Consider the following 27,486-nt stretch of genomic DNA (forward strand, 5'->3'; position numbering starts at 1 on the left):
CAGTTTAAAAAGAAAAGGTGACAATATCCCTACCGAACCCCATTCGTCATAAAAGAGGTTGTGATACATTCTTCCCCCATTGAACTTTAAAAGGTTACAGTCGTGGCCAAAAATATTAGCACCCTTGGTAAATATGATCAAATAAGGCTGTGAAAATTCATCTGCATTGTTAATCCTTTTGATTTTTCATTTAAAAAATTCACAAAAATGTATTATTTTATTGGATAATAAGAATTTAAAATGGGGGGAAATATGATTATGAAATAAATGTTTTTCTCTAATACACATTGTCCAAAATTATTAGCACCCTTTTAAAACCTCCATTTGCCAGTTTAACAGGTCTAAATTTTCTCCTATAATGCCTGATGAGGTAAGAAATCACCTAACAAGAGATCAGAGACCATTCCTTCATCCAGAATCACTCCAGACCTTTTAGATTCCCAGCTACATGTTGTTGCTTCTCCTCTTCAGTTCACTCCTCTCATTTTCTGTGGGGTTCAGGTCAGAAGAGTGGAATGGCTTTAGCAGAAGCTTGGTTTTGAGCTCAGTGACCCATTTTTGTGTTGTTTTTGAGGTTTGTGTTTTGGTTATTGTACAGTTAGAGGATCCAAACATGGCCCATTATAAGAATTCTAACAGAGTCAGTCACTTACGGATTTTTTATCTGTTGGTATTTGATAGAATCCATGATGCCATGTATTTTAACAAGATGTCCAGAACATCCAGCAGAAATATAGGCCCACAACATCAAAAACACAGCAGTATATTTCATTGTACACATGGGGTACTTTTTTTCTCTGTGTTTACCAAACCCATCTTGAGTGTTTGCTGCTAAAAGCTCATTTTTTAGTTTCATCTGACCATAGAAGCCATTCCCATTTAAAGTTCCAGTCATGACTGATAACTGAATATGCTTTAGTTTGTTTTTGAATGAGCTAGGAGAATTTTTCTTGTAACCCTCCCAAACAACATGTGTTGATGTAGGTTCTGTTTGACAATTTTTTAAAAGGTTTTCTGAACCAGAGGCTCAACAATTTTCTGCAATTCTTCAGCTGTGACCCTAGGAGAGTCTTTAGCTACTCAAACTCTCCTTCTCACCGCACATTAGGACGATATAGGCATAGGTTCTCTTTCAGGCAGTTTTGTAACATTTTCTGATGGTTGGAAATTCTTAATTATTGCCCTCATGATGGAAAAGCTCATTTTCACTGCTCTAGCTCTTTTCTTAAAGCCACTTCACCAATTTGTGAAGATCAATTATCTTTTGCTGCACATCAGAAATATATTCTTTGGTTTTTCTCATTGTGATGGATGATTAAGGGTATTTAGGCTTTGTTTCCCCTCCTCTTTATATTTTTGTGAAACAGAAGCCAGAGCTGAATGATTTTGTGTTTACAATCATGCTGGAGTTCTGAAAATTGTGAAAATGAATGGGAATATACTTCAGAGATATTTTACCAATAAGAATTTCTAGGGGTGCTAATAATTGTGTCCAACGAGTATTTGAGAAAAACATTGATTTCATAATGATATTTCCCCTCCATTTTAAATTCCTATTATCCAATGAAAGGATACATTTTTGTGAATTTTTTAAATAAAAAATCAAAAGGATTAACAATGCAGATTAATTTTTTACAGCCTTATTTGATCATATTTACCAAGGGTGCTAATATTTTGGCCACGACTGTATGTATATACCAAAAATTTTAAATATTTATCAAATATGGGGAAACCCATCTTTCTTGCAATTTTATAAATACCTTTGTATGATTGATTCGATCAAACGGCTTAGATCAGGGGTTCTCAAAGTCCGGACTCCGGTCCGGATCCGGCGGGAACTTGATCCTCATTTTGGATCCTTAACAGCCGAGGATATACCAAGAGTCATTGCGCGTCTGCAACGGCTGCATATAATGGGTGGATATTCTAAAATAAACAATTAAAACCTTTATTAAATAAAAGTGTATTTATCAGAAAACATTTTTTCTTGTCACTGTTTTAGTATTATAAGTTATGTTTTGTGTTAATAATATTCTTTTTATGTTGCGTATATTTATAAGGTTGATTAATTTGGTATACTGTTGAATAGTTTAATATACATCAACGTGTCATATTTCTAAAATAAATTAATGATTTTTCTGATGTCATATTTATTTTAATAAGTCAGAAACGTGCAGGTGGGCGCGTCCTCGAAGGTTAGACCGTCTCATTTCAGTTCTCTTCGCGAACTTCTGAGGCTTCCACCTTGAAAGACCGAGTGCTCACCTTTTAAGGTCGAATGCCCATAAGGTTGCAGCCCTTGAATTGGGACACAGCTACAGAATCATCGGCAAACAATGATGCGGTGCCTAGTCGAGTCTGACAGTCTCCTCTTTTTCACACGTTAAGACCTCTCCGTTAAAAAATCCATTGGCCAACAAATCAACCCAGAGTCAATATATAAACACTTTTCTTTCTGCTAGGATATGAGTGTATACAATTAAAAGCTGGTGAAAATCGATGAAAACTAATCGAACAAACTTCTTCGTACCCTCAAGATGTGAAAAAAAATCATATTATAGCTTGTTATAATTTCTTGTTGTTGTATTATGTTCTTATGCGTTATAAAATGAATCACGGGGCCGAGCATTTTGCACTTCCGTTGTCGTAACTCTCTTTGGGCTCTGAGTAGGTTTAAGTTCACGTAACCCATCCCATCTGCGTGCGCGCGAGTGGAGAAACCGGTAAGACTCGCGACACAGAAGTCTCAAGAATACCTTACACATTGCTTCAAAGAGGTAAGTTATGTCGCAAATGATCTCGAGTTCTTTTTTGTACATAATTGATCTTTTTAATTGTATTAGATCTAGCGACCTTTTATAACACCAAAATTAATGTTTTTTGAAGTTATTATATCAAATGTTATATGATTTTCATGTTTTGAATGCCTCACTCGAAAAAAATGTAGGTCGTTTATGTCAATTATTAATGGGAATTACAGTGCTTATAAAAATGTTATTACAATAGTGCGTGTTATATCTTCTAAAACTCACTGACACAAAATAAATTGTAAATAAGTGTAGTGAATGCAGCTTTCTTAATGTTGGTCTTGATGTTTCATTCTTGACATTTCATGAAATCTTGACAACACTATTAAACAGTCACAAAGTAACACTATCTTAACAGATGTCTGTACATGATATGATACCTGTGCCAAAACCGCGAGCAAGATACTTGCACAGTGAAGGACTAGGACAGGAGCAATCTATTAAGAGGTACGCTGATGGAATACATGGTGTTTTGTTTCTTTAAATATTCTTAATTGTCATAAAACAAGCTCACTACATTCAATTATCCAACAGTGATGGTGTCAGGCCAGATGTTCAGGTTGATACAGAGATAAACTCTGAAGGTACTTGTCATTATGATTTTTCTGCCGTAGAAATAGTTGTCTATATGTCTATCAGTATAAAACATTTATATTATAATATAAATATATAATAATATTATAATGTAAGCACTTTATGTAGGACACAACAAAGGTCACCTGGGCTCAGCAATCAGCTACTATAGTATTTTTTCATCACCTTATTATCTCTGAAGATGATTTTGACATCAAGGGTTTTGTCCCAAGAGATCAATGTGTTTCTTATTTTCACAGGAAAGGTTAATGACAAACATGAGATAAGTGTGCAAGATACATTAAGTCAGCTGCACATCATCTCTGGCCTTCAAGAAGACACTAACTTTATATCTTGCGAGGATATCACTGAGACTTCTGCTTCTCCAAGATCTCTCAAAGAATCTCAGAGTAAACAGCACCAGAATGTAGACAATGCAAAGTAATGTATCTTTATTGTTTTAAAAAAATGCCATGTTCTAAGAAATGTTCCATAAAAGTCTAGAGATTCATTGCAACAATCTAAAAATTACTTTTGCATGTTGATCAACCTTTTTTCTAGTTCCATAGACCAAATTATGGATGTTACCAATGGAGGGCTTGTTACCAATGGACGAATCAGCCAGATTCCCAAATCACAAAACAACCCTGACAGGCCCAAGAAGCCCCGGTATAGCAAGTTTATTCCATACAAAAAAGAAGTACTGAATACTGATTGTCTGAGTCTCATATTTCACCACAAAACCAAAAGTAAATATAATTATAGCTTGTAAAAACGTAAGCCTTATTTAAGAGCCATTAAGAGATTTACATTAGTTTCATGACAGTTAGGGGGACATTACATTACCCCAATTCACATTACAATAATGTGAAAAAAACTAATAGAGTTTACAGTAATAAGATGTTTTTGCTGTTATTAAGAAATTAGTAACATTACAGTTATTGGTTTGAGTCCTGTCGTTCTGGGCCTTTCCTGTGTCAGCATGGAGTTCTTCCAGGTTTTCCCCCCACAATTCAAAGACATGCAGATTAGGTGAAGGTATAGATGCTAAAATTACCCCTAGATGTGTGTGTGAAAAACTGAAGCTGATAAGAAAAAATGGACAACCAGTTTTTGTGAGATTAGCCTGATTGTATGTCCTCCTTACTGTACCATCAAATAAATTTCTCTTAGCATTACAAATTTTGAAATGTTTATGTGCAGTGCTGCTACCATTCGTGTGAGCAGAAGAAAGCAGACAGTATCACAGACACATAAGACATCTGTTAAATCTCACTGTGAAAGTGTGGTGACACAATCCAGCTGGCTGGACGTATGGAAAGGACGCAAGTAAAAAACTATATAATCCCTGAAATCTTTAATGTATAAATCTGTACACTTTAATAGTAGACAAGGTTGTGTAAGATTGCAAGGAAATGTATAACAATGGTAAAATAATGCAATCAATGTGGTAAGGAACAATGTTGTCTTTAAGGCACAATGTTTTGTGGGCCTCTATGGATGGTCAGCTCATGGCACTGTGGAAAAAACGCACAGTGAGTTGTTTTTAATGTCTTATTGAATGAAGCATTTGTTCCATTTATTATGTCCCATTTTAATGAAAAATTTTAATGTTCATTTTGTCACAGAACAGGTTCACAGAATATGTGTTTCATGTGTCAAGCATCACCAACGTATGCAAGCAGGATCACAGACGCTTTTCCATTTACTTTAGAAAAAAACACTTTGAATTCATGGCTCACAGTGAGGGTAAGCTATAATATTGAAATACTACGGTATACTGTTAAAAAAAAACAATCATGTTTATACTGTGAACGTGTTATGTTGTAGCTGTGCAGGAGGGCTGGGTGGCATCTCTCCTTGCCTCTCGTGGGGGGGAACCCGTTGCTTCACCCACACAACATGGGCCCTTGACCATGAAAGATCCGCGGAAGAAGGTGTTTGCTGCTATCTTTGAACACAACCTTTGGATTTACAGCAGTAAAGAGGTGTGAAGTTTTGTTGATTTCTGACTGGTATTTTTCTGACTGTCAGTTTTAACTCATAAAATAGTGTAAAAATTATTTGAACATGACCCCTCTAACATGCTCATTCTCATATAATTTATTTCTGGGATATTTTATAAAACGTATGAGCGTAAGGGAGCCGCTATCAATATGTGAGAGACTCCCGGAAAGTCTGGGAGTGGTCAGATGTTTGTATTTGGTTGAACTTTTCCTTTACAGAAGCAGTTTCACATAGAATCAATAACAATAGAGTCTTTTTGGAGTAGTTTATTTCTAATATCAAGCTAAATAAATAACAAGTAAATTACCTTCGTTTAGATATCATATCTAACGCGTACCAATTTCTACCCTAAGCCTAGTTACTGTATAAAATTATGTATACAATTAGCTACAGATCCTTGAATTCTTGCTCTGTCTTTCAGTGGCGGCTACCGACTTATTTTTTTGAGGGTTCACATTTCAAAATGTGTCGCCTGCTTTTGCCAGGGTAATCTAATGCGTAATCAGAGTTTACTGTTAAGTGAGTGTCTTGTTTGTATTTTGTGAACGTGAGCGTTTCTTTTATCACAAATGGTTTTGACGCATTTGCAGCAGGCACTTATTTTGATAAAACACGTGATGCACATGGTTCACATGACGCAACACACATATTTTGAAAACACTAGCAACACACATGACACTCTGAACACACATTTGTTTTCTTTTTCTATCCAATTACGGCCCTTACCATTAGGCTTGTTTTAATGCTTCCTAAGTCGTGGTGGGTGATATTTTCAGTGAGGTACATTTTCATTCTGAAGAACAAGAAGGGGTGTGCTCCGGCATCCTGGCCAAAACTTGCCCTCTGGCCTACTAATCATCCCCATATATATACTAATTGGCTAAATCACTTGGTCTCCTTTCCACTAATAAGCTGGTGTGTGGTGGGCGTTTTGGCGCAATTTGGCTGCCGTCGCATCATCCAGGTGGATGCTGCACATGGTGGTGGTTGAGGAGATTCCCCCATTCAGAAAAGTGCTATATAAATGTATCAAATTATTATTATTATATAATTATTATTATTATAACATTTGAATTGATACAAATCTGTGATGTACAGGATGAGTAAATAATATTTTTACCCATTTTCGAGTTGAACAGTTAAATAAATTAAACTGTCATTATTTATCTGACTTTTGTGTTGGTCCAAAGCCATATGACCTTTTCTGTGTAATACAAAAGGTACAATTTTAAAGGGTATTCTGGCTACTTGGTTCTACCATATATTAAGTCATGACGTAAGGATCCAAGTCTCCAGTCATTTTGATAGAGGATATTATTTTAAAAGCCATTTATGAGCACAATTTATTTATATTACACATTTACAGGAACATTTTATAAACTCACAGTGTTCACTGCAGTCACCAGGCTCACTGACAGCAATATATTATTTCGTAAAAATCCATGTCCATGATGTCATGTCTGGTCATCTCATATTTTGTTATGGAGATAAAAAATAGTATTGGGTGTATATAAGCATGATTTTTCTGTTTAATATGGCATTTAAGATCGTTTGGACACGGAAGCGCTGCATGACATCAGATTTATCAAGCAGATAATGTTCGATGCAAGTGTGCTACAGAAAATAATGAAATCATTTTGGGGTGATTCTGTTCTTCTATATATTACTCTTTTACTTTGCAATGTGAAGTTTACAGATTGAATTCTCTGTTGATTTAACAGGATTTCAATTTAGGTCTTGGCATGACATATGTGTCTATGAATATAGCATCTGTCAAGCCCACAGGCCGGCACACCTTTAGTCTCATTACACCGTACAGGACCTTTAAGTGAGTGTATTCTACATGTATATTTTCTTGAAGAGGTTCTAAATTAAAAACATCCCTATCTGGTCACATTTTTATGCTTTACATGCGCCGTTTACAGTTGGTAACTTTAAAGTAACTTTACATGTTTGTACAGTTTCTCTGCAGAATCGACTAAAGACGCAACTATGTGGCTGGACTCTCTAAATGATGTGATTCGCAGCGCACTGTCTTGCAGTGAGGTGGCCAATCGGCTGTGGTGGAGCCCCTGGAATAAGGTTTGCGCTGACTGTGGCGCTGCTAACCCTGAGTGGGCATCTGTGAACCTGCTAGTGGTCATCTGCGAAGCCTGTGCAGGTGCACATCGATCTATGGGGAGTAACAGGTCCAAAGTCCGAAGTCTAAAACTAGATAATAAGGTTTGGACAGAGCCTTTAATTCAGGTAAGGTTTGTTGTGTTTTAATACAAATCTATAATTTGTTGACTTCAAGTTTTGTTACAGCAAATACAAATGTTTCTCTTTCCACAGTTGTTTGTTTTGTATGGAAATAAATCAGCTAACAGTGTGTGGGGTCATAACATCCCTCCCTCAGAGCAGATCAGGCCTGATGTCTCTCCTGAACCGCGGGCAGAGTTTATTCTCACTAAGTACCATAAAGGACTTTACCGCAAAGCACATCCACTTGCTACAAGCCAGACACTTCTCAACCAGGTCAGAAATATTGCCATCAAGCATTACATTCATCATATTTTTATGTTTGTTTCAGACCATAAATTGTCCTGTTTCCCAAACTGTAGAGGCTGCGTGAGGTGGTTTGTGGTCCTAATATAGATGAGACTCTTTCTCTGCTGTGCTCTGGGGCAAAAGTTTTGTGTTGTGCCACAGACTGTGAGTTCCCCTCTGCCATCATCATAGCTGAGAGCTCTGGACAAACCTTACAGGCAGAACTGCTGCGACACAACGAGACCGTGGGTATGTTTGATTGGTGCTTTTAAATTAGGAAAATAAAATGTTTGATGTGATTGTTGTGTTCTGATATGTGTTTGTATTGCTTTGTTTTAAAGAGGTGCCTGCCTTTGACAGATTGCGATGTTCGGAAGAAGATTTGGGTAAGGTTACAGAGCAACATGTAGAACAACACTTGTCTTTGTAAAGATCTTGTTTATACTTCTTTTTCCAATCATTTTATCAATACTTAGAACATATGAATCAGTTTCAATGCAACATAAAAACAGTTCAGCATTCACTTTTATTAAAATTCATATAATGCTCATTTAGATTCAACCATCAGCAAAACTTTGCAGGTGTGTAGCAATATACTGGTATTTGCAATAACCATGATATAAAAATTTTATATTTATTTTTTCATTAAACGAAGAAAGTTATTTTAGCTAGATTTACTGGTTTGCATCTTATCTTGTTAAGATCTTATTCCTCTGGTCGCACCCAATTTGTCCATCTTAACGGGACATTCCACTTTTTTTTGAAAATATGCTCATTTTACAACTCCCCTAGAGTTAAACATTTGATTCTTAGCGTTTTGAAATCCTAGGCATAGCTTAGCACAATCCATTGAATCTGATTAGACTAAAAATATACTCTCAAACTGGTATAATAATCAGTGACTTTGCTGATGTAACATGGCTGCAGCAAGTGTAGTGATATTACTCACTGCCCAAAAATAGTCCCCTTGGTTACTTTTAATGGCAGGGGACTATTTACGGGCGGTGCGTAATATCCCTTCGCCTGCTGCAGCCATGTTACAACGGCAAAGTCCTTGATTATTACGCCAGAATGAGAGTATAGTTCCTAGCCATATGTGCCTAGCTTTTATTTTTTTGTCGGTCTAAGTACACAATGTAACTACAAAAGAGTCAAGTTTTAAATGGGAATATTAAAACTCTTTGGTAATTTTTTTGCACAATGCTAATGGTCTAATCAGATTCAATGGATTGTGCTGAGCTATGCGTATAGTGCTAGCGCCAGACCCGGAGATCAGCTGTGTTCAAATGTTTAACTCTGGAGCTGGAAAATGAGCTTATTTCCAAAAAAGTGGAATGTCCCTTTAAACTTTCAGATCATTTTCATCAACAGTATTACCACTGTTTTCATTCAAGGCTCTGTTTTGCATCATTAATTCTTTACGATCTTGAACATATTATTATCTTTATTATCTTGAACATATTTTTTAGGAAATTTAGCATTAGTTTCCACTAGCTTCACACCCAACTCACCCAACTTAAAAATACTGCTGTACTGAATATTAGCATAGCTGTATTTACCCATGGCAGGGCTGTATATGTTATGTCAGGTTTATTTAGAAAATTATTTCATAAAATCCAAGCCGAAGAACAGACATTTTATAAAAAAGGCACGTTTTTCAACTAAACAATAGCACAGAACAGGTGTCCATACTTGTTAAAGTAACATAAACACTTATTTACAAGATACACAATAGCATACAGAACATACAGTAGGGGGCTGAATATGCTAAATTAACATGAAAAGCCAAATCAAGTAAAAAAAAGTCCTGAAGTCATTCCACATCACTGAATCCATTGAATTACATAAATACAGAAGCAGCATAGAGTGGACTCTCGCGGCTGTAGACTGTAATGGTTTCCCTTGGTTCATATGAAATAATTTTGACATATAAGTTGCACCTGACTTTGAATTCCAGGACCCGCCAAACTTTGAAAAAAGTACGACTTATAGTCCGGTGTCTAGCGGTGGCTGTCCGCTGCTAAAATCCCTGCCGCACTACAGAGCGCCACTCACATAGTTTAACATTAAATAACATATTTGTCCCAAATCGTTAATGATAAACATAGGTTGCTAACAGATATTTTGCTTCTTGTAGTAGAGTCCAACTAAGTTTGCGTTATTCAACGTGCCTTTCTTCTGTCAATAAGCTTAACTAGCAGTGGTGTAAAACATTATGGACGCTTTACTTAGGAATTGTGGGAAATGTAGTTGTACAAAATGACTCAATGCAGCAAGGACTCGAGTTTTAATTGCACAATAGACTACAACTACCATGTTCAATAACAGTACGCCGTCAATGTCACACACACATAAAAAAGCATGAGGAAATCACTTCACACACTATTAAGCGGCTATTATAAATACGCAAAACTATACTTTTGCACGTGTGCTACAATGAAAAATGTATCCATCGCACAGAACTGTTTTTACGTGCTTACATATATGTTGCACTGTACAGCCCTGCATGGCTTTGTGGCTTTTACTTTAGAATGTGTTAATTGTTTACATTTTAAGTTATCATAATTGACAAAGAAAATACATAAAAAATAAATCATCTGTTGTTGTTGTTTTTTTGCAGAGGAACTTCATGGAAAGCTGGATGAGGAGCGTTTCTTGTTCTCACAGGAGAATGAATCGGCTGCTTGTGATGTACTGGATTTAACAGAGGTCATCTCAGTGTTTAACTGCTCTTCACAGTAAGAAAATGCAAACAATGCTTGTTCAAGTAGTAAGAACAATTTTCTAAAAAAATAAAAAAATAAATCTTTATAGCTGTGCACTATAAATGTTTGCCTTTGAGAAAAGGTATTGGACCAGACCTATGATAATGGGCGCATCACAACTTAATCTGGCCACTTAAGAGATCATGTGATTGGCCTGTAAAGCCACATTCCAATCCACATTCCTGTTTTTATGTCATATTTAGGGGCAGGTTTTTCTAAGTGGAGCAGTGTTTTTCAACAGTTCTACAGAAAGCAATTTTTGTCTATTTCGTAACTCAGGGGTAGGCAACGCAGGACTGCGACTCTCCAGGACCGACATTATCTACCCCCATCCTCACTGTATCAATTCGATAACTTTTTGTAGCTTTGCAGTTCCTTGCGAGATACAGTGTTTCCTGTTTTGAGACATAACAACCTGAAATTTAAGTTAATTTTTAGGGGGATTTGTACAACACTATGCCTACGACTATGAAGGTGATTTTTTTTATTGTGACACAAACAAAATTATGACAAAAAATAAGCAATTCTGCGCAAAAAGCTCCACACTGGTAAAACTTTGTAGAGCCACAATTTGCTGAAGTTACAGGTGCAAGTGTCTGATTTGTATGTCTCTTAAGGGCGATTTATAGTCGTGCGTAGGATCTACGCCGTAGCTACGGCCTGTGCGTAGCGTGACGCACACCTCACAAAAAATTTGACCGCGAGTCAGATCTACGAGGACCGCAAGGGCTGTGATTGGTCCACCAGAACCCCTCCCGTCAGGTAAAAAAACTGCGTCATAGGTATTTCCGTTTGTGACGGTGAAAAGAAAGATGAGCCAAGTTGAGGAGTGATTTAACTCAAACTGCAACAAAAGTCTCTGTTTATTTACTTCTATCATTTTGCTGGTCTTCTCAAATTATACACAACAAGTTGCTATTTCTTCTTCGTTTGTGGGTTAACTTGCCAAGCTTCTTCTTCTCTGACGGTCGCGCTGCTACTGTGGTTACACGCGTGGATACTGCCTACCAGCGGTTTGGGGGTGTGTTTGCAAGTTGACGCGGAGGACGACGCAAAAGTATAAATGAACACCGACGCGGAACCTACGCTGTCGCGGCTACGCCATAGGACCTACGCACGACTATAAGGAGCCCTTTAGGAGGCAGACCTAAATATTTGGATTTTTGGCCAAAAAATCTGACAAAACTGCTTCTATTCATCGACGTAAGAAGGGTTCGGTTTGTGTACAACAATCTTAAAGTCATGCCATAGGTTCTCAATTGATTTGATGTCTGGGCAATGAATTCCAAGACATTTAAAGGTCCTCTCTTTAAGAATCTTCAGTTAGCTATGGTGTAAACGCCCACTTCTATGATTGACAACATACACTCACCTAAAGGATTATTAGGAACACCTATATGATTTCTCATTAATAGAATTATCTAATCAACCAATAACATGCAATTGCTTCAATGCATTTAAGGGTGTGATCCTGGTCAAGACAATCTCCTGAAATCCAAACTGAATGTCAGAATGGGAAAGAAAGAGGATTTAAGCAATTTTGATCGGGGCATGCTTGTCGGTGCCAGACGGGCCGGTCTGAGTATTTCACAATCTTTTCAGTTACTGGGATTTTCACGCACAACCATTCTAGGGTTTATAAAGAATGGTGTGAAAAGGGAAAAACATCCAGTATGCGCCAGTCCTGTGGGCGAAAATGCTTTGTTAATGCTAGAGGTCAGAGGAGAATGGGCTGACTGATTCAAGCTGATAGAAGAGCAACTTTGACTTAAATAACCACTTGTTACAACTGAGGTATGCTGCAAAGCATTTGTGAAGCCACAACACGCCTAACCTTGAGGCGAATGGGCTACAACAGCAGAAGAACCCACCAGGTACCACTCATCTCAACTACAAATAGGAAAAAGAGGCTACAATTTGCAAGAGCTCACCAAAATTGGACAGTTGAAGGTCTGATGAGTCTCGATTTCTGTTGAGACATTCAGATGGTAGAGTCAGAATTTGGCGTAAACAGAATAAGAACATGGATCCATCATGCCTTGTTACCACTGTGCAGGCTGGTGGTGGTGTAATGGTGTGGGGGATGTTTTCTTGGCACACTATAGGTCCCTTAGTTCCAATTGGGCATCGTTTAAATGTCCATCCCTTTATGACCACCATGTCCATCCCTCTGATGGCTACTTCCAGCAGGATAATGCACCATGTCACAAAGCTCAAATAATTTCAAATTGGTTTCTTAAACATGACAATGAGTTCACTGTACTAAAATGGCCCCCACAGTCACCAGATCTCAACCCAATAGAGCATCTTTGGGATGTGGTGGAACAGGAGCTTCGTGCCCTGGATGTGAATCCCACAAATCTCCATCAACTGCAAGATGCTATCCTATCAATATGGGCCAACATTTCTAAAGAATGCTTTCAGCACCTTGTTGAATCAATGCCACATAGAATTTTGGCAGTTCTGAAGGCGAAAAGGGGTCAAACACAGTATTTGTATGGTGTTCCTTATAATCACTTAGGTGAGTGTAGATGTTGCTATTTAACAGCAGTTTCAGTCACACAATACTAGAGGTGAAATGGATCGCACTTGATCCATATGGACCATGCCCCATGGTTTGTCACGCATGTGATTAATACGACCATCACATATGTTTAGGCAGTAAATTACGTGAATGCTTGGTGTTGAATTGTACTGTTTTTTTTTTTAGGTCCATTACATTAAATACAAATTAAAAACATGCATTTTATTTCTGTGTTATAATGCTGCAAAATAGGACAGACACCACAGGACATAATTGTTTGCAACGCACTTTATGCACTGTATGTAATGATACAAAAACGGACTAATAATGAACATATCCTGGGAAATGTTTACTATTAATAAGACTGACAATTAGCTCTGGTCTCTCCTAAAAACCAAAAAAGTTCTTAATCTATTTAGCATAATCTAATCGGTTAAAAAATTAGAAATGTAAAAATCTAAATTCCTGTTATTTATATTTTGCTCTAAAAGCAAATTAATGTTAAAGTTGTATAAATGTTTAAGCATATAATATAATTTATCTACAGGGGAACTCATGAGTTTGAGGTGTTAACATTGTCAGACAGACTGGTTTGCTCTGCAGACGGGCCTGATGTTCTCCTTACTCACATGCTGCATATCATGAAGGTAACATGCTCTCATGCAGTGAGTCCACTATAATTATTCTTTGTTAGTAAAAGTCTATGCATACTATAACTGTGACTGTGGTAAATGTGCTGTGTATAGATTGTCCTGGCGGATGCGGTTTTGGATGAAAATCTTGAAGGCGTCTTTGCCGTGTCCAGGGCATCTATACGGGAGGGTGCTGCTCTTGACTGTGCTGACGTGTGGTGTACACTACAGACAGGAACACTAAACATATATACACTGGCACATTGCTCTAGAGACAATTTGCTGCTAGGCCCTCACACACGTACCTGTCAGTATTAAATGTCAAATAACTCATATGTTTATCACATGCTGTTACTGTGGTGTTAATTTTCATTAATAAATGAAATCTTCTTTTTTTGTAGATCTGCACCAAAATGAGAACAGCATCATGCTGCACATTGAAGAGAGGTTTGTCACTCAACTGAGCACCTACTGTACCTGCCTAGACAGAATTTGGCCAAATAGGCATCAAAGCTCTGTGCAACATGTTTAAACATCTATTTTTGGCCATAAGAGGTGCATGCAACATTTTAGGAATAAACTATTTAAGCATTTTTGGCATTTATAGACAACATTGTTATGGTGCCTTGGGGAAAATAGGGCCTTCCGCACTGCTTATTTCCAGAACTAATTTAAAGTACCAAGTACTGGGACGATTTTGCATGAACTAATGTAAAGCATCTCGGGGCATCATTTGCATGTGCAGCAATTAGGCATCATAGGTATATTCGGCATCTTTCGCCAACGTAGGCAATAGGTTTCATTAAAGCCCAAGATAAAAAGCTGTGTAGGAAGCCATTTCACTAGATTTTGATTTTCAGATATTTATGTAATATTAAAATAGTAAGCATGTCATAAAGGTGTAGCGGAAGATTTTCCCGAATTTTTGAAAATAACTTTTTTTTTAAATGCACATGGGCAACACTCTACCTGCTCCAGAGAGGGAACGCCTATTAAACGCGTGCACGAGAGAGAGCATGCAGGAGCCTAGTTCTTGTCTTCGCTCTGTTTACAAGTTGCTGTCGGAATGTTTACTGTGTCTGCGTTGTTCGTGACTTGTACCTGGGCTAACATTGCTAATCACAGCTTAAAACAACTTTTGCTAGCAGTGATTTAAATCGATTTCTCCAAATAGCATGACAAACTTTAACTGTTGAGTAGAAACTTTGCGTGGCAAGCCCAACCTGTGCTTTTTGTGCACACCAGCGTGTGAAATATTCTCCCAAAAACACTCTGGTCTTGTTTCTTTCTTCATAGGCCTTTCTCTTCTTGTCATACAATTCGTAGACATTTTTTCTCTTGCGACATTTTTAAAGAACACGGTGAGAATGCGAGCTTCAATGAATGGTTGAAACCTTGGCCCACCACACATATACACATGAAAGTGCGCATGTGCAGAAAGCGAACCTAGGGACAAGCACGTATGATGGCCTTACGTCAACATATCATCAGAATGATTGACAACTGGGATAACCAATAGTCTAGATGATCCACCCGGAAAAAGAAAATCTTCCGCTATACCTTTAAGGATTAGTGTACCTCGCAAATGCATTAAACAGCATGTTTTCTGTAGGACACTGCATATGCAGTTTGAGCTGCAGCACAGCTGTCTGCGGTGGTATGAGCTTATGCAGAGCGCAATGTGCTCGACAACAGATGGACAGAAACATGCTGTCTCTGTGCCATGTGCTATAGACAGATGCATCTCTCATATCACACAATACGGTAAGTGAGTACTTTTTTAAGTAGGGGTGGGCCAAAATCTTCTATCACGATAGGATTCATTTCATATCATGATGCCGATATGAGTCACGGTAGAGGTTTTTTATGTTTTAATGTTATTAAAATCTTTAATACCATAGTAATGTTCATAATTCTCACAAAGACATTATACAAGCATAAAAAAGAAGATAAAAACAAACAAAACTCAAGCTCTCTGAAGATAAACAGTCAATGATAAAGGAATGATAATAAATAATTATGTATGTATGTATGTATATACAGCATATTTTTTATTTAAGGTAGAAAAGTAATTTAGTCAAGAGCAGTGAGAGATTTTGATAAACATGACAGACAGGAGCAAAATTAGGTAACTTCCCCTTTAAGACCGGATCCAATATACTGTTACACATGTGTTTTCTCTTTTAGCTGTGAACTTTCTGGGGCGAGAGAAAAAACTCTAGGGTGGGAACATAACATTATTTTACACATAAATAGGTGCTTATCAGTGATGCGCGGGTAATCCAAGGTGCCTGCGGTAGTCCCATTGTCCTCGGGAATGAGGACGAGACAGGGAAAGAGAAACAAAATCCTATTAGCGTAGGGGACATTCACATGTAATGCAAGTGTCACACAGTATTGTGGTTTAATATCCGCTCTGTTCCAATAAAGGCTAACTATTGCAGCATACTGTATATTACCCAGACGAGTTATGTGAATGCTAGGTTCCGGACACGTTAACTATTGCGGGATAAGAATATTTACTAGACAAATTATGTGAATGCTTTGTTAAAGAGAAATCTCTTTAGTTTAGACTTAAATTGATCGAGTGTATCAGATTCTCAAAAGTTTTTTGACAAATCATTCCAGAGCTTAGGAGCTATATAGGAAAAGGATCAACCACCTTTAAGTACTTTTGATACTGTAGGGATAATTAAAGGAGTAGTCCACTTTATAGATGGGGCCCATTGACTTACCATAGTTTTTTTTCCTACTATAAAAAGTCAATGGACCTCATCTTTAAAGTGGACTACTCCTTAAAGTAACCAGAATTTTGAGACCGCAGTGTACATGAAGAAGCAAGTATTCGTGAAGCAGAATACGTGAAGTATTCTGATGGTGTTAGGCCATGTAAGGCTTTATAGGTGATTAGTAATATTTAAAAATGTAAGCGATATTTAACTGGTAACCAGTGTAAAGGTACCGCCTTGTGGCGGCGTTTTGAACCAGCTTGAACTTGTTTACCTGATTTGCGTGACATCCCTCGAGTAACGAGTTACAATAATATAATCTAGAGGTCATAAAAGCGTGGATAAGCTTCTCTGCATCTGATGCAGACAGTATATGGCGTATTTTCAAGATATTTTTAAGATGGAAGAAAACTATGCGGCAGACATTGAAGATATGACAATCGAAAGATAGATTGCTGTCGAACATCACACCTAGGTTTTTGACTGTGGAAGACGGCACCACAGTGCAGCCATCTATTGGCAACTTTTAATCGGACATATTTTGTTTGAAGTGATTTGGTTCAATAATAAGTATCTCTGTCTTATTGGCGTTTAGCATAGGGAAGTTATTTGCCATCCAGTCACTAATATCGCTAATAAAGTGTGTTAGTTGCGAAAGTTGCGTTTATGATGGTGTTGCTCTTGTTTGTTTTTTGTCCACCAGTCAAGTGACTTGTCATAATGAGTAAAAAAATAAACAAATAAATAAATGGGTAAACCCGCCCCCGATACTATCGTGTATTGGCAATCTCACAGGCTGACAATAGGACGATCTCAAAATGGGGCATATCGCCCAACACTAATGTAAAGCTGGGTATCATCTGCCTAGCAGTGAAAACTTATGTTGTGTTTTCTGATGATGTCTCCTAGAGGTAACATGTATAACAAGTACAGGATAGGTCCTAGAACTGATCCCTGTGGTATGCCGTATTTAGCCGGTTCTTGATATGACTCTTCCTCGTTTACATAAACAAAGTGATAGCAGTTGGTTAGATCTAAAACCATGCTAACGCCTGACCACTGATGCCAACATAGTTTTCTAGTCTATCAAGTAAGATTGTGTAATCTATTGTTAAAAGGAGATCATTTGTGACTCTAAGCAGTGCTGTCTCTGTGCCCGAATCCTGATTGGAACTTTTCATATGTATTATTTTAGAAAGAAAAGGGAGATTTGAGTTTGGCCTATAATTATTAAGATCTCCCTGGTCGAGGTGCGGTGTTTTAATGAGCAGTTAAGTAACTGCCAGTTTGAAAGCTGTTCTAGCGATGAGTTAAAGATATTTAGTACAGGGTCTGACACTACAGGGAATACCTCTTTTAGTAATTTTGTGGGAACAGGGTCTAATATAAACAACAATGATTTGGATTAATTTTATTAGTTTTGAGAGCTCTTCTATTGTAGTAGCTTTAAATGACTCAAGATGTTCATGTGGTAATCTAGTGTTCGATGTACTATTGGGTAAAATGGTGGCTGCTTGGATAGCTTCGATGTTTTCCCTAATTATCATAATTTTGTTAGTGAAGAAGTTCATGAAGTCGCGCCTATAATGTTGGAGTTTAATACTGGTTCTGTTTGTTCTTTGTTTCTGGTCAACTTCGCAACTGTGCTAAAAGGAAACTAGGGTAATGATTTTCTTCAATAAGCTTGCTGAGATGGGTAGATCTGGCGATTTTTATAGCCTGTCTGTAGTGTTAAACACTCTCTTTCCATGCTGCACACCTTACTTCTATCTTTGTCCTTCTTCAATTTCGTTCCATTTTTCTAGCTTTTTAAGGGCTGCCGTTTTTTCTTTGTTGATTCTCTTTGATCTAATGTGAGCAACAGCTTCCAGCGTGCTAGAACAAATGTTGTTCAGGGTTTCTATTACAATAGATCTTCACAGTTCTATTACCTGATCTTCACGGTTATCTGCTACATTTTTCATTTGGGTCAGGTCTGGGAGAGTTCTAATAAAGCTATCTTTAGTAGTGGAAATTATTGTTTTGCCTAAACGGTAGCATGTTGACCGAGCGATCCTATCTAGAAGTATGTGGTACGAGACAAGGCAATGGTCTGAAACAGCATCGCTCTGAGGTGATATGTCATTAATAACGTTTTGTCTAATACAGATAATTTAGAACATCCATAAATGCTAGTCCTAATGCATCTTTTGGGTTGTCAACGTGGATATTAAAGTCACCAACGAAAAGAGCTTTATCTACAGTGACTACTAGCTCAGACAGGAAATATGCAATTTCTTTAAGAAAATCTACATGGTAGCCTGGAAGGTCTGTAGATCGTAGCTAGGACAACAAACAAGTAAAATGAAAATAAATAAGTGTATAAAGGATCACAATGAACTTAAAACAACACATTAAAACTTAAGTCTGTTAAAAGAAAGCATTACAAGAAAACCAAACCTAAAACAATCTAAAAGTTCAAGCGTGTTAAAAGTCCAAATGTGCAAAGTGATCTCCAGTGTATATACAATCCAGTTATAGTGTTAATCCAAACTCTGGAAAGGAAAGTCCAATAAAAGTAACTCCACTGACCAGCAACAGTTTGGTTGAGCTTTAGCATCAGCTACCCATGTGCTCTTTGCTACTTCCTTTTATAGAGTCACTCCCTTTTTCCTGTCATGTGATCACTCACATGACAGGCAGACCATATCAAAAGGTGTGTTCGACTTCATGCGGCGCTGCGCAGACCGATCGGCAGCTGACTTGAAGCAGTGCATTCCGGTTAGTAATTTTGTCCGTCTTCAGCTGGCACTGCAGGCACGTGACTGTGTCATATGGTTTTTAAGTACCGCGAGAGTATTTCAAAAGTAGCCGGCTAGCTCAGCCGGTGCAGCTTCTCCAGAGCGGTTGCACGGAGTTGTGATGACGACAAAGCTTTACGTGATTGGTCGCCTCACTGATGACAACGATCACGTGCATTTCAAGTTTAATCCAACCTTTAGTTCCACTAATAAGCATTATAAATTCATGTTTTAAAACAGGAAAAAACACTTTAATATGTTAAAATATGTTATATTGTGTCGTGTAATAAAATAAAAATGACAATAACAAACTCTATTGGTATTTTAATAATATAGGCTTGTTTCACGTTATTTTCGGGTATACAGTATAAGCAGCAATTAAAATATTCGATATAAAATGTTTCTGGTTGCAACTTTTTATTAAAATGTTTGTTTTATCAAATTCAGCATCTAATTCACTTCATTTGCGATTAAAAACAAGGAAACACGGCGCACACGTCACTACGGCAAGCAGCAGGTGTCCGGCTTGACGGCTCCGTCATCAGTTCCTCCCTCGACTGCGAGCGGCAAACCTCACCGAACGGTTTGCGCAGCGCCGGATGATCTCGAACACACCTAATAGGTGTGTTCGACTTCATGTGGCGCTGCACAGACCGATCGGCGGCTGACTTGAAGCAGTGCATTCCGGTTAGTACTTTTGTCCGACTTCAGCTGGCACTGCAGGCACGTGACTGTGTCATATGGTTTTTAAGTACCGCGAGAGTTTTCGAGAGTAGCCGGCTAGCTCAGCCGGTGCAGCTTCTCCAGAGCGGCTGCACGGAGTTGTGATGACGACACAGCTTTACGTGATTGGTCGCCTCACTGATGACAACGATCACGTGCATTTCAAGTTTAATCCAACCTTTAGTTCCACTAATAAGCATTATAAATTCATGTTTTAAAACAGGAAAAAACACTTTAATATGCTAAAATATGTTATATTGTGTCGTGTAATAAAATAAAAATGACAATAACAAACTCTATTGGTATTTTAATAATATAGGCTTGTTTCACGTTATTTTCGGGTATACAGTATAAGCAGCAATTAAAATATTCGATATAAAATGTTTCTGGTTGCAACTTTTTATTAAAAGGTTTGTTTGATCAAATTCAGCATCTAATTCACTTCATTTGCGATTTGCTAGCCAGCGCAGTTCGCGAAGAGGACCTGCACGGGCTGTAATGACGACACAGCTGTTTCACCATTGGTCGGATTCACCACATGACAACAATCACGTGTGTTTCGTGCTTATTTTCACGCCCTCAGTTCCACAAATGCTCACAAATCTGTGTTTTTTATAACAGTTAAAGCTCTTTTCATATGGTCGCGATGTTATATTGTGTCATCTTCATCAAAATAAAATGGTTAAAAAACTTAGACCCCACTACATTGGTATTTAAATAATATATGCTTATGTTGAACTTTATTCTTGTAAAAACAGATGCTGTAAGCCTCTTCAGTTCCACTCATGCTCATACACGGACATTCAAAACAGTATAATTCACTTTTTATGTAGTTTACATCTTACAAATCATGTTTAATGCGATTAAGAAAACAAACAACACGTGATCAGCCATGCTTGACGTAAATGCCGCAAACTACGGGAAGCACAGCGCGTCCGACTTCACGTCTCCGTTTTCAGCTCCTCCCCGCCTGCACGCGGCTAATCTCGCCGATCGTTTACATCCAGCCGATGTCGAACACACCTAAAATAAAAGAGATAAAATGGCATAAAATGGCTAAGACTACATGTAAAACATTTAAAACTCTAATATAAATAAAATCATAAAATATATATATTGAGCGGTTAAAACATGAGTCTTGTGTGGTAGTGTCTGACTAAAACAAACTTATTTTAGAAACAAACACTTGAATTTACATCAGGGTTATAAAAACAACAGTAAATGAAAGAAACCAGCTTCGGATAAAAGATATTTAAAGTGTAATCAAATCGTTTTGGTCTCAAGTCGCATTGAATAACATGGGGGAGGCTGGGTTTATGACATCTAGGACCAGTCACTGGGGGGGCGATCAAGAGGTTTTAGCTTCACTTGTAAGGGCTTGTGCAGGACGTTTGATTGCTCCTCACTTTCTCTTACTGTATGTTCACAACGTCGCTGGCAAAAGCTTCAAAAAAATGCTCTGGCTGCCCTGTCAATGACGCTATAGAAAAAGATTAGTGCCGCTTTGATGATTGAATGCATTCTCTGGAATCCCCTCAAGCGGAGGACTTGTGTAATCATTATTGTTATGAATACCTGTTTTATACTGTAAAATATCTTATTATGGACAGCAAGGGCAGTGACTGTAATATCAAACATAACACATTTGTAAACGACTTGGACCCACTATGCGAGCTGTCTCTTTAATACCTTGTTGTTTATATCATGTTGCTGCCAACTGGGCTGGCAATTTGACACACCCACCAAACAAGAGAACATTTATATCAAAGTTGTTGCATACTGGGGCACATCGTTTTCAGGAAACATGTTGTTTCACCCAGAAACCATTGCAGAATGTTGTGCACCGGTTTGAGCTTGAACGTGCCCGATTTCAACTCACTTCAAAACTCACACCATCCAAGTAGTGCTTGTCGCCGGACCTCATTAAAAACGATTGACTTCCGCCACTTGCCAGTGGTGGCACTTTACAGCTTTAACTAGATCAAGAAAAATATGAGAACGTTAATTGAGATAAAGAGGATGTGGTGATCACACTAAATGTTCTAAAAATACCTCCTTAAAAATTTAACATCCAGTCTTTACTGGGTAATTTACTGATTCTACCTACATGTTATAGCAAATAGTTTTTTTGCAGCAGCAGCAGCAATTCCCTGCATCATGACAATTTATAAACTTTTGTGACAATGCCATTTTATCTGCTGTCAGCATTGTTCACACTGATGTTGAAGTTTACTGAAAGTAAACATTACTGAAAGTACACTAAATAATACAGTGTGTATCATATAAACTGTGTATTATCATGTGACTCTTGAGTAATTCAAAACAATGAATGTGTTTAACAAATGTATCTAAAAATGTCAAAAGAAATCTTAAACTGAAAGCAGGTTTTATTTGTCCTAGGTTTGGAGGTTGAAGGTTTGTATCGACGCTGTGGAATTGCTCCTCAGATTACTAAACTGGTGGAGGCCTTGCATGTTTCTCCCAATGAGGTTGTTCTGGGAACAGATGAACTCTCCATCTTGGATGTGACAGGAGCTCTGAAACAGATTCTCCGGGAGACCTTTCAGCATATTCCACAAAAACAGCTTTGGCTAGAAGCGGCAGGTGGGAAGTTGACAACATTTGAACATCTTTAAAAAAATTCTCTCAGTATTATTTATGAATGTACAGGTGTGATCATGAACATAGATGGTATGGAGGCTTTATTATATAATGTTTTGATAAAATAACAGCTAAGGGCCTGCGAGTGTTGTATGTACCTAAAAAAACATGAACACTGCATTATGTTTATGGCTTCATACAAAAATGTGATGGAGGCATACTTATAAACCAGTGTTTTGGCAAACAGACATTTTTCGAGGTGCCAAGTATTCTTTACTAAGTATTCAACTAAACATCTGGCTTAAGGCAATTGACACCAGTCAGTTGTTGGGGAGGTTCAAGGTATGGTGCTTTCAGTACGGGATTATACCCAGACTGCAGTGGCCCTTCCTGCTTTATGACTTTCCTATGACACAAGTGGAAGCAATGGAGAGGATGTGTAGCAAGTTTGTGCGGAAATGGCTGGGTGTTCCCCCTTCCTTCAGCTCAGTAAACCTATACAGCAAGACCTCCAAACTCTGTTTGCCTGTTTCATCAGTAGCTGAAGAATATAAGGTCACCAAGGCAAGAGCAGTCAGCACTCTACTCTCGTCCAAGGATAGGAAAGTCCAGCACGCTAGCAAGTTCATCAAGTGCGGCAGGAAATGGAAGCCCCAAGAAGCGGTGTCAGAAGCTGAAGCACACTGGAGACATCAGGAGATTGTCGGAGTGGTCTGCCAGGGCCGCATGGGACTTGGACACTACAATACTAAGAGGTGGAGCAAGGCCAACACCAAAGGCAAGAGAGAGCTTGTGGTGCAGAGGGTCCGAGAAGCAGAAGAAGAACACCGCCGTGTGAAAGCGGTAGGGCTGGCCTCGCAAGGGCAGTGGATGCAGTGGGGTCAGGCTCTTGAGCGATCACTGTCCTGGAAAGAGCTCTGGGAAATCGACCAAGGCAAGCTGGCTTTCTTGCTACGTGCTGTAGCTGACCTCTTGCCAACCCCAAGTAATTTAAAGATCTGGGGCAAGGAAGAAGATCCATCGTGCAAGAACTGTGGAGCAGGGCTTTGCACGCTGAATCATATCTTGACGGCATGCCCCAAATCATTGGGAGACGGCCGATACAGGTGGAGACATGACAAGGTCCTGACAGAAGTCGCCAAATGGGTGGATCTGCAAAGGGTCAAAGCCAACAGCAACCTGGCATCACAGTCTCCAGAATTTATTGATTTCCAGCGTGAAGGCAACCATACTCCAACGGTAAAGGCAACTGCCAAACACCCGCCATCCATTCTACAGCGTGCTTCTGACTGGGAGATGCAAGTGGACCTGGGGAGCAGGTTGGTCTTTCCACAAGACATAGCAGTGACCTCACTCCGTCCGGATCTGGTCCTGATTTCCAGGAATATCAAGACCATCTTCGTAGCGGAACTCACGGTGCCGTGGGAGGACAGGCTAGCTATCTCACATCAACTTAAGAAGGACAAGTACCAGGACTTGATTGATGAGGCTTTTACCAAAGGTTGGCACGCTAACATGTTTCCCATCGAAGTCGGCTGTCGCGGTTTCCCAACAACATCTTTGCGCTATTTCCGGCAGAAAGTTGGCCTGGATCCAAGACATCTGAAAAAAGCCACTAGGGAGATAGCCTTAGCAGCCGAGACAAGCTCAAGATGGCTGTGGCTGAAGAGAGCCCAGAGTTGGAACCCCTCTGCAGGCAAAGGCTAAAAGCTCTTTGCTGCCCCACTCAGGTGAAGCGTACAGGCTAAGGGGCGAAACGCTAGTGAACCTGAGACACCTGCTGACGATGCAGAGGGTTTCCAACAATGTGGACGCTCCACTTCTCATCGTGGAACGATATTCCATATCCAAGTAGCTCTTGCAATTCCTGCTTGTAGCAAAGCATCATTGATGTTTATCTCACCTTTAATTCTTTGCACTTTTCTTAAAAGAATTTTTTCTGAATACATATTTTTTTCCAGAGCAGATTTACAGAAAATAGTTCCTGCATTGTAATAAGTGTAGTATATATCCTGCTTAAAAATGTCCGAAATATTAGATTCAACTATGACTATGCCCAAAATGTTACTTCAGATCCTACAGATCCAAGGTTTAGGTCCAGTTTGCTAGATCTCTCCCTCCATCAGAAAAATATACTTTGTCTTCTAAGATAGTCAGCACTGCTGTGAGTTAACACTCAACGAGTCAGACACAACGATGTGAATAACGGTGTTCAGTATTGTTTTGAACAAAACCAATACATAGAGTGCGTTTTTAATGTAAATGGTCAAGTAATGGAAAGACTTTGAGTTCTTAATTAAGATTGGAATAAACTGTTATCAGTAATTAAATAATTCTTATCTGCTCTTTCAACTGTAAGCTGCTGTTGTGGGAGAAGTAGAAGCTTAGTATTGTAGTTGTATAGTATTTATATAATTTGTAACAGTAGGTCTTTATTTCTATCATACTATATTTAAGCATTTGTAAAAAAAAAAAGATAAGATGTTGTGCGAATTGTGTTTACAGTTTTGAAAATGTTACTACAGATTAGACAAAGATGTTATGTGTAGCAATTGAAAAAACAACAACATGTAATTCATGTTTCACATGCAACTTGTTGTGCAGGTAAATATACATTTAAACCTGCTTTGTGTTGATTATTCCATTGTCTCCACAGCTATGTTGGATGAAATGCACAGGCTGAAGGCATACCGCAATCTGGTGAACAAACTTCCTCCCGAAAACTATGCAACACTGGCAGCTCTATGTGGACATCTACACACGTATGATGCCAAAATATTGTTTTCAATGTATATTTGCCAAACAAACAAAAAATAAATAAAAAGAATTGAATACAAATAATAATTTGAATATACAGTAGCAAACGTGTGCAATGGTGCAAAATTACATTTAAAGATATAATTAATCTCTTTTGTTTTATGTAGAACTAGTTCATCCACTGTAAATTAGCATTAATTGCCCAAGACCGAATATTAATGTAAACTACACTTTTTAAATTTGTCAATATTCAAGCTGCAATTTGTTTCTTTTTAGCTAAAAAATAACACAAATTGATTTGTTCAAAACTACTGCCTTCTAACCCCAATTCACAACGTATTCTCGTCACAATAATAATGATTTATAATTTAAATAGTCGGGACGAAATTTATGACAAATATAGATTGCACAGGTATGTCTGTACAATCCACATAAACAAAATAGCTCTGTAACTTTTGTCTCTATGGCCATCTTTGTTTGAAACATAAAACGTTGCAGCTTGGGGCATATAAAAAAAGTTGCAGTTAAAATTTCCTGTTGGATGTAGCAGTACTGTGTGATGTAAGCAGTGCGATCCTAAGTAAGCAGGTTCAAGCTCACCACACCCTTGGTACAAGCTAAGTTCGTCCCCTCCATCTCCGTTGGGGTCTGCCCACTTTTCTTGCATTTTTCAAATATTGCCAGAGGTTTAGTTACTCTTTAAGTGCTATAATTGGGTCCCCAGTGCTTGTATCAACATAGAAAATTTAAAAAGAACAACCAAGTAACTTAGTTTTGTTAAACCATTCTCTTCGAGCATGTGAAAAAATAGTAAGTTGAAATTTGGCTCCCCTTGTGACGTCAGAATGGGATAATACCACCCCTTAATCTGCACTATTCAACCACAGCACTGCCATTTAATGCAGAGATCAGCTCATTTGCATTTTAAAGGACACACCCAGAAACAGCACTTTTTTGCTTACACCTACAACGTGGCAATTTTAACATGCTATAATAAATGATCTATTGATCCATTTGGTATTTTGAGCTAGAACTTCAAGTCCGTAACCTGTGGACAACAAAGATTTATCTGACCTCTTAAGAAGGTCTTGTGAAATGGCGCCCTGGAATATATTTTTATTGTTAATTTATAGGTTACATAGTCTATGTAAGACGCTAATATATACCTTATTACGTCTACATTTAAACAACTCCTATAGTAGACACTTGAGGTCAGCAGTAAAAAAGTGCAAATGAGCGATCATCACTGATAATCTGTTTTCTGCTTTAGGGTGCAGCTTCACAGTCACACGAACCTCATGACAGCACATAATCTGGCAGTGGTGTTTATGGCCACACTGTTTCAAGAGCTCGCCATAAACAAAGTCATGATACAACTTACCAGAGAGCTGATCATTCACCACACAGTGCTTTTCATGGTAAGCATAAACATTTAAATAAAGCATTTCATTATGTCACGTTTAAAAAAAAAATGTCATCATTATCCTGATGTGCAGAACCAAGAGGAGACAGACGGAGAACTGATTACTATTTTCTGAAGAAAAGCTTTTCCCCATCAACATAATGGATGGATAAAACTTCTTGCTCTAGCTACTGAACTTATGAACTGACTACTTTAAAAATATTAAATACAGAAATGAACATCTGATGTTACATGATTTATTAGCAGTCATCTCTTTGAGGAGAAAAATAACTTCATTTTTGGTCTGGTTAACAATAGGCCTGCATTGTTTATCAGCCCATTAAGAGATGTGTAACAAAAAAAAGTGTTTCGGTGGTGAATATAATGAAGGAGTTTGTGAAGTATACTGTGTACAAACATCATTCCAAAGGGTGACAAATACTTTGTGTTTGCAGTGTGACACTAAAATATGTTGTCTGATATGCTGTTTTGTATTTATAAAATGTAAAACTGGATTAAGATTGTGGTTTTAGATTAAATGTTGCAGAAATGTATCAGTTTTTAACTTTCTAAATGTTTCCACTTCTTCCATGAAATTAATTCGACAATTTCTCTAAACAGTGCTTAAGTGAAATAATAAATGAAAAATATTACAAT

The 27,486-nt window shown here is 38.1% G+C and overlaps 1 protein-coding gene across 1 annotated transcript; it reads left to right on the forward strand.

The window, feature by feature from the left end:
* The first annotated feature begins 2,677 nt into the window (after positions 1-2,677).
* On the forward strand, positions 2,678-27,485 carry LOC135776770 (arf-GAP with Rho-GAP domain, ANK repeat and PH domain-containing protein 1). Its single transcript, XM_065287678.1, has 23 exons — positions 2,678-2,777; positions 3,166-3,254; positions 3,342-3,391; positions 3,641-3,821; positions 3,942-4,049; positions 4,584-4,709; positions 4,855-4,915; positions 5,009-5,129; positions 5,211-5,368; positions 7,109-7,215; positions 7,349-7,634; positions 7,722-7,904; positions 7,991-8,165; positions 8,258-8,302; positions 10,537-10,654; positions 13,753-13,852; positions 13,952-14,144; positions 14,239-14,284; positions 15,450-15,601; positions 22,470-22,673; positions 25,327-25,432; positions 26,698-26,845; positions 26,924-27,485. The coding sequence occupies exons 2-23, from the start codon at positions 3,166-3,168 to the stop codon at positions 26,963-26,965; spliced, it is 2,799 nt and encodes a 932-aa protein (XP_065143750.1). The 5' UTR covers positions 2,678-2,777; the 3' UTR covers positions 26,966-27,485.
* The last annotated feature ends 1 nt before the right edge of the window (position 27,486 follows it).

Source organism: Paramisgurnus dabryanus, chromosome 18 (assembly GCF_030506205.2).
Source record: "Paramisgurnus dabryanus chromosome 18, PD_genome_1.1, whole genome shotgun sequence".
Taxonomy (NCBI): Eukaryota; Metazoa; Chordata; class Actinopteri; order Cypriniformes; family Cobitidae; genus Paramisgurnus; species Paramisgurnus dabryanus.

Coding starts and splice junctions, on each gene's coding strand:
- LOC135776770 (XM_065287678.1), top strand. CDS start 3,166: ATGTCTGTACATGATATGATACCTGTGCCAAAACCGCGAGCAAGATAC. Junction 7,905..7,990: donor GCCAGACACTTCTCAACCAG/GTCAGAAATATT, acceptor CCCAAACTGTAG/AGGCTGCGTGAGGTGGTTTG. Junction 25,433..26,697: donor CTATGTGGACATCTACACAC/GTATGATGCCAA, acceptor TTTCTGCTTTAG/GGTGCAGCTTCACAGTCACA.